Here is an 18138-nt window from a genome sequence, read left to right as displayed (position 1 = left end):
GAGGCACAATGGTAAACAGTCGTCTTCAACAATACTGCGAACTCACAAGGCCCGAGTAGGTGAATATTTACTTCCATCACATCTAAGAATTAAGTATTTCTTAGATTTGTTTATACTAGAGAATAATGTCTAATCTATTTTTTGCAAATAATGATAAAGCGTCCTTTATGTGATGCCAGGCATCTACTCATTGGCCTTGAGAATTATTCTTTTAAAAAACAATTAAAGAGATACAAAATATTTCTGTTTTTCTGATATTACTGGATTTGTATTGGTTCCTCTAGACCTTGAATGACCAGAGTGGGTCAAAGATGCAAGCAGAGAGGAGAACCACTGGCCACTATGGAGGTCTACCATAAGTCCTTGCCTCACCAAACACTAGTACCCACTGTTCTGGCTGCTGTACCAGCCAGCTGGTCTACCTTCCATTCCAGACTGTATTTAGGGTAGAACTACAGCAAATGGCTATTGGCTGATGATGGCCAGCACTTCTAGACTCAGTCAGTACTATCTGAGTCATTAATAGCTTCTGTTAAGGACATGAACTAGCAGCGAAATAAATAATTGTATTGGGCAGAAGTGCCAAGGTCAACACGATACTAATTTTCAGATTTTGCTGAGTAGAATCTGGTTGCCTGACATGTCATTCTCAGTTGGTATTGGGAGAGCTTTCCTAACAAGGCAGAGATGGAATCTCTGGATTGCTGTATCTTTCTACTCTGTTGGAGTATTGGCTTCCTGAGAAAATCTCTCCATTATAAAGGCGACACTTCAGCCTTACCTTCCCCAGCACCTACCCTTCTTGAAAACCTTTCCCTTTGTTAGCCCTCCCTGAGTCATGCATTCATATCTTTTATTCCAGCTACCTCACAGGAATGACTCAGTGTCCTACATGGGCAAGTAAACATTTTGAGTGTATTCATGTGTCTCTTCTGTTTTATGCCTTGTTCTTGAGTAAATCTTAGACTTTCATAGCATAGTTTAGAATTAAGACCTCAGCACAGATCAGCTGGATTTTTACATAAATATTCTGTTACATCGGTGATATCCAGTTGATTCATTTTGTCCACTTTCTCCTTCCCTTGGTCTCCTTAATTGTGCTTTATCCATTTATCTAAATTTTACAGTTTTTGCTGAATGGTGTAAAATTCCTGGACAACTAGATAAGTATCCTGGTGAAACATTATCCCTTCCAACTGCATTATCTTTTTGTGCAATGAAATAATTGCCGTGGTTTTGGGTAGTGAAACAGACGTAAACTGCATTAGTTAAAAATACTTCAAATGTTGGCTCTCCAACCCTCTGCATTTTTGGAGCAGATTGCTTTTTCAGGCTGCCAGCAGAATATGAAAATTCCTTATACATCCTGTGCTTCCAGGATGGTTTGTGAGGTATTCCTTTCCTTGGCAATTCTAACGAAAACACATGAGGGGAAAAGTGACTTTTCTGTTCTTTCCTATCAGATAGTACTAGCTTCTCACATAATGAACACTTTATAGTACGGAGACAGTTGGGGTAGGTAGAACTGCTGGTTCCCCTTTCTTGGTAATTTGGTGCAAAATCAAATGTTTTAGAGGGGCTTTCTTTGCTTGCATGCCCCAACCCATCTGCCCTGTTACATGGCTGCTTATATTTAAGCAAGTGATACTTATGGGTGAAGTCCACTCTCACCGCCCCTCACCCCCAACCCTGCCCCAACTTTAAAAAGTTCAAACCTAAAGGCAGCTGTCCGTTTCCCGCCCCCCCAATATACCCCTTGTGTGCTCTGCCAAAATTCTTTTCTCACTGGGTTCTTGACACCCAATAAGAGGCTCGGTCACATTTGTGATAATTATAAATGCAGTTATAATTGTTACTGTTTTAAAACAAGCGGGAAGGGGGGGTGGTGTGGAACATTCAAGTCCCTTTCTTATTTTAGGTAAAACATGAGGTATGAGGCAGAACAAGTTGGGCAAGCTAGTGAGAAGGAATTACCGGCTCTCTGGATGGGAAGACTTTTCTTGGAACCTGGAGGGGAGTGGGTGTGGATTGTCCATGTACCTGTGAAGATGTAGTCCTGTGAAAGGTTCAGGAGCTGCAGGGGTGTGGTCACCTTCCTCTGGACACCCCCTCTGAGGTTCATGCCATGTGCTTGTGGTTTGGGTGGGCTGGTGAGTTTCTACTATTGGTGGTTCCATGTCAGAGATGGAGGAATCCCAATAAGACATAAATGGAAGACCGCTAGGACACCTGGGAGCCATTCACCAACATCTCGAGGGAGAGAACTTCAGGATTCTCCTGATGATTGTTTGAAGAGCTCTATATGTAATGAATCAATGGGAAAAGGATTTCCTTTTTTTTTTTTTTAAGATTTTATTTATTTGTGAGAGAGCGAGAGAGAGAGAGAGAGAGAGAGAGCATGAGCAGGGAGAGCAGCAGGCAAAGGGAGAAGCAGACTCCCCGATCCCAGGACCCTGGGATCATGACCTGAGCCAAAGGCAGATGCTTAACTGACTGAGCCACCTAGGTGTCCCCGGGGAAAGGATTTTTTGTTTGATGCTCTTTTTTTCTTTATGAAGCACTCCCTGTGTGCCATTCATTTTTAAAACATTCATTATTGATTTTGCCCAGAGTGAAAAACCAAGAAGCTGGTTTCCAACTGTCCCTGGCAACGCCACCAGCTTCCATGATGGTGCCTGGGAGGCTGCTGAGGCAGAGCTCCAGGGGACCTGGCCCAGTGCTCCCGGTACTGCTTCCACCAACACTGGGCCACCTTATCTCCTTGCCATGGTGGCAGTTTACTTAAGACCGTGTTTTTGTAGAATTCCATTGCTTGACAAATGTTTGAATGCCATCACTTTAGGGAATTGCTGTTTATGGCGCCCGGAAAAATAAATCACTTCTTTCTGAAGAATCATTTTGGATTGCTCACATCTCAAAGAGATGAAATATGTGACCTCCTTCCTCTGTCTCAGTCACAAGCACTGCCTTGTTTGGAATGCTTGGAATTTTTGTCGCTGTGGTTTTAACAAGACAGGTCTCTGCTTTGGAAAAGGCTTTTGTCATAAAAATATTTTTATATATAACATATACTTTAAAAAGTTGTATATATATATTAAACTACTTTATTGAGGTATGATTGACGGGCAAGAAGCTGTACATATTTAATGTAGACAACTTGATGAGTGAGAAGATAAATATATGCCTGGGGAACAGTATAATGCCTCTATTTAACAATGCTATATTGTATACTTAAACATTTGCTAAGAGGGTAGATCTTATGTGAAGTGTTCTTACCACAAATACACGCACACAAGTAATAATAAATAAAGGGGGCAGGAGGAAACTTTTGGAGGTGGTAGATATTTTTATATTTTTATAACTTTGATTTGTAACTCACAAAGTAAGGAGTGAGCACTTAATGTGTATATGGCGAGAGATAAGATTATGTTTCAGATGGTCACGATGAATACAGTTTCTAGTTCTGCCTTCAAAAGACTATTGCTAAGAGATAATCTAAGAAGTTGTCAATTATGTCTTCGTTTCTCAGGTGTTATATGTCTCTTTCTAAAAAATAAGATCGAGGCAACTGGCTGGCTCGGTAGTGCACGCAACTCTTATTCTTGGGGTCATGAGTTCGAACCTCACATTGGGGGGTAGAGATTACATTAAAAAATTAAAAAATAAAAAATAATATAGGTTGAGACTGTCAGAAATAATTGACTTTGTTGAAGAATACCTAGATCTCCTGTTAGATTGGAACAACAGGATTTACCTATTCATAACCGCTTCCTCCAAATGGGCTCTTCGTGTAATTGACATTTGTGGTGTTGGGTGGTTCGGCCTGTGTCATTCCCGTCTTCCCTCCTCAGGAAGCATTTACTGGCGGCATTTCTTCTTCTTCCTTCTCCTTTCTTCTTCTTCTTCTTCTTCTCCTCCTCCTTCTTCCTCCTCCTTCCTTCTTCCTTCTTCCTCCTTCTTCCTTCTTTCTTCTTTCTTCTTTTCCTCTTCTTCTTCCTTCTTCTTCTTCCTCCCTCCTCCTCCTTCTAAAATTGTATTAAGTTTTAACATTTTAATTCCAGTATAGTTAAAATACAGTGTCTTGGAGAAGCAAACAGGTGATAGTTGTCTGTGCATAAACTGGGAAGAGGAGAGAGGCAAAATCACTCATTTTTACTCCTAATTGACCCTAAAGAGAGATTTTTTTTTTTTAACTTCAAAACACAGAATTTGATAGGCATGTTGATTTGCTCTTGGATGAGAGCTCATTAATAGTTAATCAAATAAGAACACCATGTCTTGAACCTTATTGGGCCTTTCCCAAGAAATATTATGGAAGCCAATCATTGGTTAGCTTCCTATTCAAATTTATTTTTAATCCAGTCTACTACTACTCAGGGAGTAGGTGAAAAACTTTGAATATTTCAGGTTAGTAGAGTTAGTAACTATTGATTCTTTCTGGTATGACATTAAGATAGTGCAGTTAGATCTCATAGATATTTTTTTCCTTCTATCTAATCCAATTTGTTTTGCCCTCCCTTGATTTTGTACTTTTGTACCTATACGTTGAGATGTAAGCCACTGTGGGGCTATGTAACAAATGCCAAACATGTAATTTCTTTTGCCCAAAAATGGGGACAGAAAGAGTCTGGTTCTGGTAGGGGGAGAGGCTGTTTACAATGATTTCTGTGGCCAAATTTATTAGAATTGGCCACAGTCTTTTAAAATAGTAAGAACTTTAGGATTTTGCTTCTCTTTAATTAGAACATGGAATTTCTTGATATGATCCAAACTATAGATTATTTTCACAATTATTTTACCTCTTTTAAAGATCATCTGAATAAAAACAAGTGGAAAGGCTTCAGCTCTACTTTTTATTTTTCATTGTAGAAAAATCCTTTCTATAGTCATGCCATGTTTGGAGATAGATTTCACTCTGTACAGTTTCAGTGACCTTATGGTACTTGTAGTCATGGGCTTTTTGTCTCTTTCTCTCTTTTTTATCCCTCTCTCCTTACCCCTTCCTCCTTTCTCTCTCCCTGTTCCATCCCTCCATGTAATATCCGCTTGTGAGGCAGCTATGACATAATGGACCAGGCACTGGGCTTGGTCTCAGAAGATGGAGGTTTGAATTTTGCTCTGCTATATCCAAGTTCTGAGAACTTTGGCAGATTATTTAACTTCTTAGGACCTCAATTCATCTATAAAATGAAGGAAATAATCCTCATGGTTGCAAAAGTTGAAATGAAATGACGTATGTGAAGGAACACAATTAACACTGATGCCCTGTTGAAAAAAAAATTTATTGGTATAAAATATACATAACATAAAACTTACCCTTTCAATCATTTTAAGTGTGTCATTTGGTGGCCTGAAGCACACTCACAGTCTTGTGCACCCATCACACTATCCATTTGCAGAACTTTGTCATCATTCCAAACAGAAAGTCTGTACCCATGAAATGGTAACTCTGTTTCCCCCATCCCAGCCCCACCTTTCTACTTTCTTTCTCTATGAATTCGACTTGTTAGGTACCTCACATTGATGGAATCACACAATATTTGCCCTTTTGGGTCTGGCTTATTTCACTTAGCATAACGTCTTCAAGATTCATACTGTAAGCGTGTGTCAGAGTCTCATTCCCTTTTAAGGCTGAATACTAATCCATTGGATGTTTATATCACATTTTGTTTATCCATTCATCTCTTGATGGGCATTTGGATAGTTTCCACCTCTTGGCTGTTGTGAACAATGCTGCTAGGATCCTGGGTGTGCAAGTATGTGTTTGCATCCCGGTTTCAGTTCTCTCGGGTGTACACCGAGAAGTAGAATTGTTGGATCATATGGTAATTCCTTGTTTAATTTTTTTGAGCGATATCCTATTTTCAAGTGTCTCTCTCTCTCTCTTTTTTTAAATCTGTTGGATTGTAGCGATGCAACTCCTAAATGGTGTGTTTGTTCCCTGTGGTCTTTTCATTCCTGTAATTTACACGAGAGGAGGCAGGATGGTGAGGTTGTAAATGTCAGGACGCCAGGAGCACCTTGCCAAGGTGCCAAGCTCTGGAGCCCACAGTTCTCAGAAAGGCCTTTGCTGTGTGCCTAGACAGCATGGAAGGTGAAGGTTTGCCCTGGTGGGGCCCAAATGTGTTGAATGAATATAATATTCAGCTGTATGAATGACTATAATATTTTCTGCTTTGGACCTTCCCGTAGGGATTGAGGAGACCTGAAGAACGCCGAGGATAGGCTGATGGGCTCAGGTGACAGGTTCCAGTATCTCACCATGAGCACTGAAAATCCGACGGCAGGAGACTTGGCTCCAGCTCCCCTTGTCACTTGCAAGCTCTGCCTATGCGAACAGTCCCTGGACAAGATGACCACACTCCAGGAATGCCGCTGTCTCTTCTGCACAGCTGTGAGTTTTCCTTGATGCTTTCATCGCGAGCGTGAGAAAAAACAGATGGGGGGGAGCACTGTGAAAGGACAGGACCAGCTTCCGTGGCTTTCTGAGAAGCCAGGGTTTGCGACAACAGCCTTCTGTTTTGGAGAGTGCTTCCACCTTTGGATCTGTTTCCAAGTAGTATCTTGAGTGGTAAATCTGGTATTTACTGGTTTTGAGGCAAAGGATAATGTATGTGTGAAATTTAATTATTGGTTAAATAAGCAGAATCTGTTCTTCAAGGACTAGGCAAGGAACAAAATAGAAATATTTCTAACATGTCTTAGTTAACTACCATCTGTAAGGCATTTTGAATGATGGAGAAAGCAGGTAGCAATTTACTGAATTTTCTTGCATAGACTTGCTCATCTTCTACAAAGCACATGAGATCTAACTCTTTGACTTTGTCATATCTTCTTTTTTTTTTTTTTTTCTATTTTCCCAATATGCCGGATGGTACTTATTTGTCATAAACAAGAGAAGCCTGTAGATCTCTAGGGGTGGGCTTGTCTCTTTTATTCTGACACTTGATATCAATGTCTGTGACCCTGATCACACGGATCCCTGACGGTTGGTTGGTTAAGGTGTGAAGATAGGAAACAGGCTGATAGAAGTGGCTGCTAGAAGCATGAACCCAGGTGGTCTTACTCAAACTTTCATTTATTCAAACATCTTTTGAGCTCCTACCATGTACCAGGGACTCTGCTGGATGTTGGGAATATAGCAGTGAATGAGATGCTTCCCACAGGGAAGATGGACACATTGAAGGAGCCATTCAAGTTTAGTGAAATCAGGGGAAGCTCGATGTACCAAAGGAACTCTCACCCACGTGGGGGTGGGAGGGACATCCTGGTGGCAGTGATGTCTGAGCTGAGGCTTTAAATAAGAGTTGCAAACGGATGCTCGTGGCCCGCGTCTGGGCTCAACACATTTTTGTTTGGATCCCCAGTTGGGGTATTTCATGAGAAAATGAAGAAGTGGTAAGATAGAGCTACTCTGGGCCTATATTGATAGGCCCAGAAATAGATGATCTTAAAATTTATTTATTTAAGATTTCTTTTTATTTATTTTAAAGAGAGAAAGCGAACAAACACGCAGGTGGGGAGAGGGTCAGAGGGAGAGAACCCCAAGCAGACTCCACGCCCAGCACAGAGCCCGACACAGGGCTCAATGCCACGACCCATGACGGCATGCCCTGAGCTGAAACCAAGAGTCGGATGCTCAACCGACTGAGCCACCCAGGCGTCCCTCCTCTGTTTATATTACCTGCCTCTCTCCTGTTTGTATTTGCATCAACTATATTTTTAAACTGAAGATGGATTAAGACTCATGCAGGATGCCTGCTGGGATCTCGGCATGGCAGAGGCCTGATGCCTGAGTTACAATATTTAACATTTATCTTTGCTTTGGTGGGCTTTATATGGGCAGACTGTTAATATTTATTATACAAAAAGTATAATAATCACCAGACAAAGGCGGGTTTAATGCCCTGACTTGCGAAGGAAATTGAATTGTTCAGTTACAGTGACCAGTGCTTACATCAAGGGGAGCAAGGAGAAAGGAATCGTTAAGGAAGTAGAATCATTTATCAAGAGGTATGTTTACTAAGCATACTTTAAAAAAAAAAACAACATAACAAGTAAAGGTGAAATAAATTTTGCTCCATCTCTTTCCGCTTAATTTTTTTTTTTTTAAAGATTTTTTTAATTTTATTTATTTGAGAGAGAGAGAGAGCATGAAAGGGGGGAGGGTCGGAGGGAGAAGCAGACTCCCTGCCGAGCAGGGAGCCCGATGCGGGACTCGATCCAGGGACTCCAGGATCATGACCTGAGCCGAAGGCAGTCGCCCAACCAACTGAGCCACCCAGGCGCCCTCTGCTTAGTTAATTTAATCAACACGACATGTTCTCAAGCTCGTGTATATCAATTAAAAAATTTTTTTTGGATTAAGGATTAGAGTAGGGAAAAGCCTTGGATGATTTTTAGGTAAAAGGAAAGTGACTAAAATCCTTCCCTCAGGTCTCCAATTCTGAGATCCAAAGATGACAGCGAGTAGTATTGTTTATCCCTTTGATCATTTGGTCCCCACTGAGCCGTACCATGTCCCAGGAACTGTTCTAGGCACTGGGATTTAGCAGTTTAAGAAACAAAACCCAGCAGAGATCCTTGCTCTTAGGAGATTGCATTCGATCAAAGGCAGTTGCATAATAAACAATAAACATAATAAATGGGCGAGTTATACAGGGTTGGGTAATAGGGCTTCGGGAAGAAGCAGAGTAGGGCTAGGGAGGTGGAGCTCAGATCGGAGATGTTGCATTTCTCATCGGGTGTCAGGCCGAGGCCTCACTGACATCTGTGCTGGTTCATCCTCTTCTCATCAGCCTGTGTTGCTTAAGGAAATAACCTTGTCACCCAGGGGTGGCTTCAGTTTCCTTTGGTTTTGCTTTGCTGCCGAGGGCCGTGCCTCTGAAGGGATTATTTCTCTGACTTTCTCACCTATGTTTCGGACCCTTGCCTAATCCTTGAAACAAATGAGTCAGAAGCAATGCTTGGTTAAAGGCAGGATGGAAATTTTTGTCTCGGGGTGACTGATGTTGAAAAAGCAGGATCTGGAATTGAGTTTTTGCAATGAGACTAAGCAGTTCAGGATTCCAGTTTGTGCACGGGCGTCTCTCTCACACACACACACACACACACACACACAGACGCAGACGTGGTATCTGATCCTGTCACAAGCATTGTTGCAAGAGCTCTTAGTTCCCAGTTAAAAACACCACAACGGCTTCTCAGTTCTCCTTTGGCAATTTGACGGTAGGCGTTAGGACAATTAGATTATTCTGTCATCTGCGATCATACTTCCTCATTGTTGGGGAGGGAGTGCTCCAAACCAGAGCGTCAGATGGCTTGGTATTTTTGATATCCCTCCAAGTCTGGAACTTTTTGTGCCTATAAACATTAACCTTCCCTGGCTTCCTGATACCTCATTCCCTGTGATCTACCAAAACAGTAAGCTGCATGTACTTGATTACATTAGTGTCTGTAAATTTGCAATAGGCATCAGACTCACCTGAAATACTACTCTAACTTTTCATTGTTTAGACCTTTTATTCTTTTAAAAAGCTATTAAAGGATGTGTCTGATCCCCCAGATTTTATTTTGCACTTAAATATTAGGTATTAAATATTGATATTAAAGATACCAAGTGTGTTTTGTGTTTTCAAGGCTGAGAAGAAATTTGTGACTTTGTTTTTTGAAGATTTTATATATTTATTTGAGAGAGCGAGAGACGGAGACAGCATGAGCAGAGGCGAGGGGCAGAGGTAGAGGGAGAAACACTCCCCACTGAGCAGGGAGCCCGACTCAGGGGCTCGATCCCAGGACCGTGAGATCATGCCCTGAGCCAAAGGCAGACAATTAACCAACTGAGCCACCCAGGGGCCCCGTGTGACATTTTTTAATAGGGCATATACTACTAATTTCCAGCTTTAAATATGATTGGATGACATCTCCTAATTATTGGCTGGGAAAGGCATCTTTTGCATTCTGTGTCTTTAAAATAGTTTTGCTGAGATAGTTCTCCCTCCCCTCCTCATTAGGAGGGTGACCACATGGAATGGTCCTCCTGCTGGATCCAGTATACTTTCATAGATTTATTATTATTATTTTTAAAGATTTTATTTATTTATTTGACAGAGACACAGCAAGAGAGGGAACACAAGCAGGGGGAGTGGGAGAGGGAGAAGCAGGCTTCCCACTGAGCAGGGAGCCCGATGTGGGGCTCGATCCCAGGACCCTGGGATCATGACCTGAGCCGAAGGCAGACACTTAATGACCGAGCCACCCAGGTGCCCTTACTTTCATAGATTTAATAAAGCTTTTTATACCTTTTATCCTTGTCCTGTTTTCCCTAAGAAGTATCCCTGACCAGGTTGCAGTGAGCTTAAATTCTTTGTTTCCAAGATCAGTGTGCCCTGGGGAAGCAGTATGGAGAGATGTGGAGTGTCTGACTTGACCATTGGATGTGAGCCAGCTCATTCCTTATCTTTCGGGAGATCTGGCCTTTAAATAGGTGCCCCCAACCCACATGTGTTCTATGGACCTCCAGCTCTGTGAAACAGAGTGATCCTTGAGTAGAGTGTTCCGTGGTCAGATTAGCTCAGAAACTGGTATGTTCTCGCTTTCTCTTCTTAGAAGGGACATAATGCACTCGAGAGGCTCTGTGAAATCTTGTGGTTAAAAGAAAAGCAAGGGGACCCTGTTTAACTTCTCCTGAGGAGGCATTTCCATTTGACCATGCCACCTTTTTAGTTGAATACCCATTAACTTTCCCACAATTTGTGCACTGGAAAATGCTGCTTTAAATCATTTACGTGTAGGTAATTCTTGATTTAAATGACATCCAGAGAACAGAATGTGATGGATGTTGCTTCAGATACTCCATCAGTATAGCTAGTTTCTTGTTAAAGGAAACTTCGTGTGTTCTGTTTCTGAGGGTGGTTTCTGTTAGACTGTTTGCTCAGCTTTAATATACAGAAGAGAGTGTAGTATAAAGCAAGGAAGTCTGTACGGGACAGAAATGGGTATAGCTCTCATTAGCATGACTGAACTCATAGATCATGAGGTGCATTATGGAGCCAAAGAAGTTGATATTTTGGGGTTATGGAGAGAGGTGTTGCGAAATTACTTGTTCTTGCCCTTGAAGGGTAAGTATCTCAGCGATGTTAGTCTGCTAACTAATGGTATGCAAAATCTCTCTCTCCTCCCTTCTCTCTCTTTCTCCCTTTCTCCTGTGGATTTAAATAACCCAAACATGAAAATTCAAAATTTCCTTTTCTGGCATTTGCACCATACTCTTTCAGATAATACCACACCATTATAATTCAAGTGGAAGAAAAAAAAATTCACAAAAGTCAGTTATCAAAGGAGGGAAAATTTGTAGGTTTGCTCCCTGATGAGCAACTTTTGCCTCTCTGATTTATTTTGGAAGGTATTTCTGTCCGCCACGAATTAAAGAATAATGGAAACAGTTGTTGCTTGTTTTCATAACCTAGATAATTTCACCTGAAAAGAGTCGGTATGTTGGGCATGGCCTATTTACCTTTCAGATTACAGACAGGATGTGCTGAGCAAAAAGAAAATAACGTCCAGCCATATTCTTGCCTTTTTTCCATTACATTTTGTTGGCTCTAAGTAGTTAGAACTCCTTTTACTATTCATTTCTGTGAGCCAAATGGATTTTCCAATGTTTAAAAAAGTGAGAGGAAATATAAAACTTTTTAGACCAAGCCCTTCTTTTCCTTGGGGCCTGTTGAGTGACCTTTAAGAAAAGCCCACATACGGCCTGGGAGACGTTTACAGTTTGGAAAGAGTTGCAGTGCGTGCGTGCGCTGGTGCATGCGTGTGTGTGTGTGTGTGTGTGTGTATTTGCGTTACTTGTGCTCATGTGTGTGCCCACACGGGGTGGTAACTTTCAAAGGAAGCTGAGAACCTGCAGTGGTTCTTTCCTGGATTCTAATCTACGGTATCTATGGTAGGATTTCGGAAGGAATGCTGTCTTTCTACTACCACCTCCATGTTCCCTTTCCAGTGGTGGTGAACCACGCAGATTTGGAGGGAGGGAGACCCCTGAGGCTCAGGGGCAGGCTTCGCCATCCATGAGTGTGACTTTGGGCCAGATCCTTGGCTTCTCTGAACCTTAATGTCCTCTCCTGGAGGGTGGAGGGAGGTAGGGGAGGATCATGGCGATCTGAGAGCGTTGTGGGAGGCATCAGGTGGGAACCCCAGTGCAGACCCTAGCGCAGTGCCAAGTCTCTGGTAAGTTGGCATTGTTACTCCTTTCTTTCCCAAGTTCCGTCAGTATGCTGAGCTGTTCTGTGTTTCATAACTGCTTTAGAGAAAGGAAGTCCTGTAAAGACTTGACTGTCTTCCTCATTAGCCTTTTATAAAAAGATGGTTATATAGGTGATTTCAGCCTTACTACTATTCTGAGACACCCACAGACTCGCAATTAGGATAGAGAGAGAGGTTTCTCTGTTGGATTTGTCCAAAGATTGGCTGATGGCTGGGTGCTTCAACCGAAGAGGTAGAAGTAGGACTTAGAGGAAAAGCAATGTAACTTTAAAAGTGAACAGAAGAGGGTATTTACCCAAAGAGTATGAAAACACTAATTTGAAAGGATATGGACCCTATGTTTATTGAGGCGTTATTTACAATAGCCAAACTATGGAAGCAGTCCAAGTGTCCACTGATAGATGAATGGATAAAGAAGATGTGATGCACACACACACACACACACACAGGAATATCACTCAGCCTTCAAAAAGAATGAAATCTGGCCATTTACAACAACATGGATGGAGCTAGAGAGTATTATCCTAAGTGAAATAAGTCAGTCAGAGAAAGACAAATACCATATGATTTCACTCATATGTGGAATTTAAGAAACAAAACAAATGTGAATAAAGGAAAAAAAGAGACAAACCAAAAAAACCAGATCTTTAACTCTAGAGAACAAACTAGAGGGGTGGTGGTGGGGGGGATGGGTGAAATAAAGGGCATTAAGGAGGGCGCTTATCCCGATGAGCACTGAGTCATATATGGAGCTTTTGAATCACTATATTGTATACCTGAAACTAATGTAACACTGTACCTGAACTATACCAGAATTAAAATAAAAATGATAAAAATAAATAAAACCTTAAAAAAATCATAACCGTGAATAGATCAGCACATTTCTGATGCATGTAAGAGATCAGATGGAAATGTCTCAAGCTATCATTTATTTAAAAGCTACTTCTCCCCAATAAACATATAGTAATAGAGTAACTTGTTGGCTTGATATGTATAGTCTAACGTCATTTTAAGTTTTTTTTCATTGGGAATTCTCTGGAACTGCAAGAAATCATGAGGCATCGTAGGCCAGCAAGGTCACAAAAATTTTCTGTCCCCTCCTCTGGTCATGACCTGCCTTTCCTGAAGCTTTCAAATTCTCCAGTTCTCTGCATTCCCCTGTCTTCTAGTACTATGAAATGGACAGAAGTCAACGTGGCCAGTTTAAAGCCCTCTCTTATTCTGTTGGGTTTCTGGTACTAAAATATATGTATGGTGTGTAAGGTTCATCTTATGGGTAAAGTGAATTTATCTTTGTCAGGGTTTCAGTGGCTTTATCTGTCACTGTTTATAAATGACTTCAGTATTCTCACTGCTCAAACTCGAGAGTTCCGATGATCATGCTGTGATGACTTTGTATTTACCAGGGAAGTCACGGATTTGAAATGCAAATTTTGGTCCTATATTTTCCCACCACCGAGGGAGCTGCTGCGGGACAGATAGCATCTGAGAAGTGGGAGCAAATTGTAACAGCATGAGAAACAGAGTAGGGATGACTCAAGGAGGAGTTGGCTTTCTAGACCCATGATCTCATCCATGCTTTAGTGCTCACCACTCACTTATTCAAGGCAAGTGGTAAAAGGTAGCAAGAGGAAAGGGCAGCAAAAGGAAGCCACACTCTGTGGGCTTGAGTGACTCTGTTGTAGCTCCTCTTTCTGGATGTTGGTCTGGTTCGGTGTCTATGAGACTGTGTCTCAAATCTGGTTGCTTGGGCTTCATTTCTTCCACATATACAAAAATATTTATTGTGCTATGTATAGTTCTGAGGGTCAAGATCTAGTGGTGAACAGTGGAGTCAAGGCCCGGTTTTCAGACAGCTCACGTTGTAGTGCAAAGCAAAGGTACTGACAAGCAAATACGGAAGTCAGATGATGATAGAGGCTCTGACTTAAAACAGAGCAGGGTGAGGGGGACGGCGAGTGCTGTAGGGGAGGCAGTTGGATGGTCAGGGAAGCCTTGCTGATAAGGGATTACTTGGGCAGAGACCTGGAGGATGTGGGAAACAAGCTGTGTAGGTATCTGGCCAAAGAGAGTTTTTGGCAGAGGGGAGCAGTGTGGAGGTCCGAAACTGGGATTGTGTTTGGTGTTTAGGTACAGCAAGCAGGGGGAGGGGCAGAAGGAGAGGGAGAAGCAGACTCCCCACTGAGCAGAGAGCCCGATGTGGGGCTCGATCCCAGGACCCTGGGATCATGACCTGAGTCGAAGGCAGATGCTTAACTGACTGAGCCACCCCGGTGCCCGATTTAACCATGTTTTAAATGGATCACTGTGTTAATAAGGGTTATCCAGAGAAGCAAATCTATTGGAGATAGATATACATATCTCCAGTATGAGATATAGATGCATGTGTCTATATATAAAGAGATTTATTATAAGGAACTCGCTCATGAAATTATGGAGGTGAAATCTCATGATCTCCTGCCTACAAGCTGGAGACTAGCCTCAGGAGAACCACTGGTTTAAGTTCCAGTCTGAGGGCAGGAGAGGACCAATGTCTTAGCTCATGCAGTCAGGCAGAGAGAATGAATTCTCCCTTCCTCTGCCTTGTGGGTCTGTTCAGTCTCTTCGGGTGAGGCCCACCCATGTGGAGAGGCAGTCTGCTTTCCTACGTCTACCAATTTAAATACCTGTCTCATCTGGAAACACCCTCATAGATCCACCTAGAAATAATGTTGCACCCAGATATCTGGGCATCCTGTGGCCTGGTCAGGTTGACACATAAAATTAACCATCGCAGTCACCCTGACTGCTGCATAGAGCATTAACTATAGGGGCAAGGACGAAGGCAGGGAGACTAGTGAGAAGACAATACAATAATCCAGACCAGAGGTGATATTGGCTTGGACCAGCGGATGGTAGCCACTCATGTGTTTGGGTAGTCTAAGGCTTCATTTTCTTTTATAGAATATAGGAATAATAATAAATCATCTAAGGTTATAGAGAAGATTGCAATAGGTAATCTGGGTAAAGCATTTAGTCTAGTGCCTGGAATGCAGCTAGCATGTACATAGGTCTCTACTAATTTTAGTGTGATCCTTGAGATTTTGCTTGAAAACCTCCGGGAGTGGGACATACTATGACACTGCCTATTCAATTACAGAATTTTAATTCTTTTTTTTTTTTTTAAGATTTATTTATTCATTTGAGAGAGCGCACGCGAGCAGAGGGTGGGGCAGAGGGAGAGAGAGAGAGAGAGACAGTCTCCAACAGACTCCCCACTGAGCAGGGAGCCCGACTTGGGGCTCGATCCTAGGACCCTGAGGTCATGACCTGAGCTGAGCCGAAATCAAGAGGAGGATAACCGACTGAGCCGCCCAGGCACCTCTACAGAATTTAAAATTCTAAGCTGTGTTTTCTTCTATGTCCATTTGAAACCTATTTCCATATAAATTCTACCTATTAGTGCTGGTCTGCTCTCCAGAACAAAACTGGTTGAAATTTAATTTTTGTTCTACTCACTTAGCTCTATATTATTTAAATGAGACTTACCTTACTGTTAGGACAAGATTATTCATTAAAAATTTTCCCACAGTGCTCCATCCATTGTGGGGATATTAATAAATAGAACTTCATTCCCCACCCCTCCATCCCTTTTGTTGACACAAGCTTTTGGAACGAGCTTTATTTGCACAACATTCTTGACTTTGATCATGGGTTGAACAAGTACTTTGGGTGTTTCTATATTCTCTTTGGAAAGCATATGGTATCAGGGAAGGGGGGCGGTACTGGAATATGGAACAACATTTAATTTCTCACAAAGAAGGTTATAAAAAGATGGTACGTTGGCAATCTGTGTTGGTGTGTTGTGGAGACTCTTTTTTTTTTTTTTCCACAGTATACCTTGCCAAAGTTTAATTTTTCATACCACATATTAGAATATGATAGTCTGGCCAAACATGCAAACCATGACCAGAGAGCCAGCAGAAGTGGGAGTGGAGTGAGAGAACTTTCCCTTACAGCCACTGAGTCACCAAAGCTTTTCTGTTTATTCTTTTGTAGTTGTATCTTTATTCCAATTTCCTGTAAGTCTATTCTCATCTTTTTTTTTTTTTAAGATTTTATTTATTTGAGAGAGAGAGAGCGCACACGCACAAGCAGGGGAGAGGCAGAGGGAGAAGCAGACTCCCCGCTGAGCAGAGAGCTCAATGTGGGATTTGATCCTGGGACTCCGGAATCATGACCTGAGCTGAAGGCAGATGCTTAACGGACTGAGCCACCCAGGTGCCCCAGCCTGTTCTCATCTTTTTTTTTTTTTTTTAATTAATTTATTTGACAGAGCAAATGAGCACAAGCAGGGAGAGCGGCAGAGGGAGAGGGAGAAGTAGGCTCCCTGCTGAGTGGGGAGCCTGACGTGGGGCTCGATCCCAGGACCCTAAAATCATGACCTGAGCCAAAGGCAGATGCTTAACCAACTGAGCCACCCAGGCGCCCCAGTCTGTTCTCATCTTAATCCTGATTCTACTTTTCCATTTGCTATGGCCACGTACCGGCCACGGCGCTGTGTGGATAGGCGTAACCAGTCTGGTTCTCCTGTGGGAAGCAGACCCTCTGATGAGGGAAGTACAGTGTGCTGTGGGAGCATAAGGGAAGCTACCTAAACTAGACTTGGGGAGGTCAGGGAAAGTTTCCTGAGCGACTGAGACCAAGAGAAGACTCAGAGGTTGCTTGATGGCAGTGTTGGTGAGGCTGTGGACAGGAAGAGCTCCCCAGGGAGGACAGGCAGCCTCAGGTGAAGGCACAGAGCCAAGGAAGGGTGGCATACCGAGAAACTGAACTGAGAGACGTTCCTGGAACATATTGTGGGAGGTGTGAGGGTGCTTGAGCATGAGGTTGGAGAGGATGTCCAGAGGGTCTTGTAGACCTTGTTAAAGAGCATTATGGAGCCACCGAAAGGATTTGTTTGGGAGTAGGGTAGGGAGAACGGCTCTGGCACAGAGTGGAGAATGGTCTGGAAGGGAGCAAATGAGGGGGGCTGATGAGAGTGTGGAGAACACTCCCCTCATCCACATATGCTGTGTTTATTATGGCAGACTGCAATTTTGAGGTCTGGAGTATGAAAAGTATTTTCGTGTCCTGACTTCTCCTTCCTATGCATTTGGATACTAACGTCCGATTTCTTAAAATGTTGCTGTCAAAATGCCGCTCCTGTCATTCTTTCACGCGCTCCTGCTTGAATCCTATTCCTTAGGGCTGACGCTGAGGTCCTGTTGCACAGTGTCCAGATCACCTTCTGCTGCCTCTTATGGGACATGTTTCACACTTCCATGTCTTTCCTTCTTTCTAGAACCTTCCTCTTTTCTTCCTTTAACACACCACTGGCTCAGTTCCTGATGAAGTCTCATTGCCTGGTCAGGGCAATTGCAAGTCAGCAAATACTTTGACAAGCAGAATACTCAACTGGGGGGATTTATTGGTGAAAAATTCAAGCATGGTTCTTACCCTGGTGGCATTGGCTACCGTAGCATAAAAATGATCGACTATGCTCTGAAAGCATTTAGCATTAAAATTGAATCAAATGGATTTCATACAAATATCTGTATTGTGGGGGTACCTGGGTGGCTCAGTTGGTTAAGCGTTTGCCTTCGGCTCAGGTCACGATCTCAGGGTCCTGGGATTGAGCCCTGCATCGGGCTCTCTGCTCCGCGGGGAGTCTGCTTCTCCTTCTCCCTCTGCCTCTCCCGCCTTCATGCTCCGTCTCTCAAATAGATCTTAAAAAAACAAAAAACAAAAAACACCAAGTATCTGTATTGCCTTCCATTCCAGCACTCTGACCTCGATCCATGTGATCCTTGACTTGAAGTTCACTTGGGGCAGAAGCCCAGGAAGAGAGGC

At 42.6% G+C, this 18138-nt stretch overlaps 1 protein-coding gene across 1 annotated transcript in view; it reads left to right on the top strand.

The window, feature by feature from the left end:
• Nucleotides 1-6192: 6192 nt before the first annotated feature.
• RNF144B (ring finger protein 144B) overlaps nt 6193-18138 on the top strand; it is a 65036-nt gene continuing 53090 nt past the window's right edge. The window contains exon 1 of the mRNA XM_081827629.1: nt 6193-6394. Within this exon, the coding sequence (XP_081683755.1) occupies nt 6230-6394 (165 nt within the window). The 5' untranslated portion in view covers nt 6193-6229. The remainder of the gene's footprint in view (nt 6395-18138) is intronic.

This window comes from Leptonychotes weddellii, chromosome 8 (assembly GCF_054177405.1).
Source record: "Leptonychotes weddellii isolate Sample4059 chromosome 8, ASM5417740v2, whole genome shotgun sequence".
Taxonomy (NCBI): Eukaryota; Metazoa; Chordata; class Mammalia; order Carnivora; family Phocidae; genus Leptonychotes; species Leptonychotes weddellii.
Note: the sequence above shows the minus strand (reverse complement) of the source record. Positions and strands in the feature narration are given on the sequence as shown.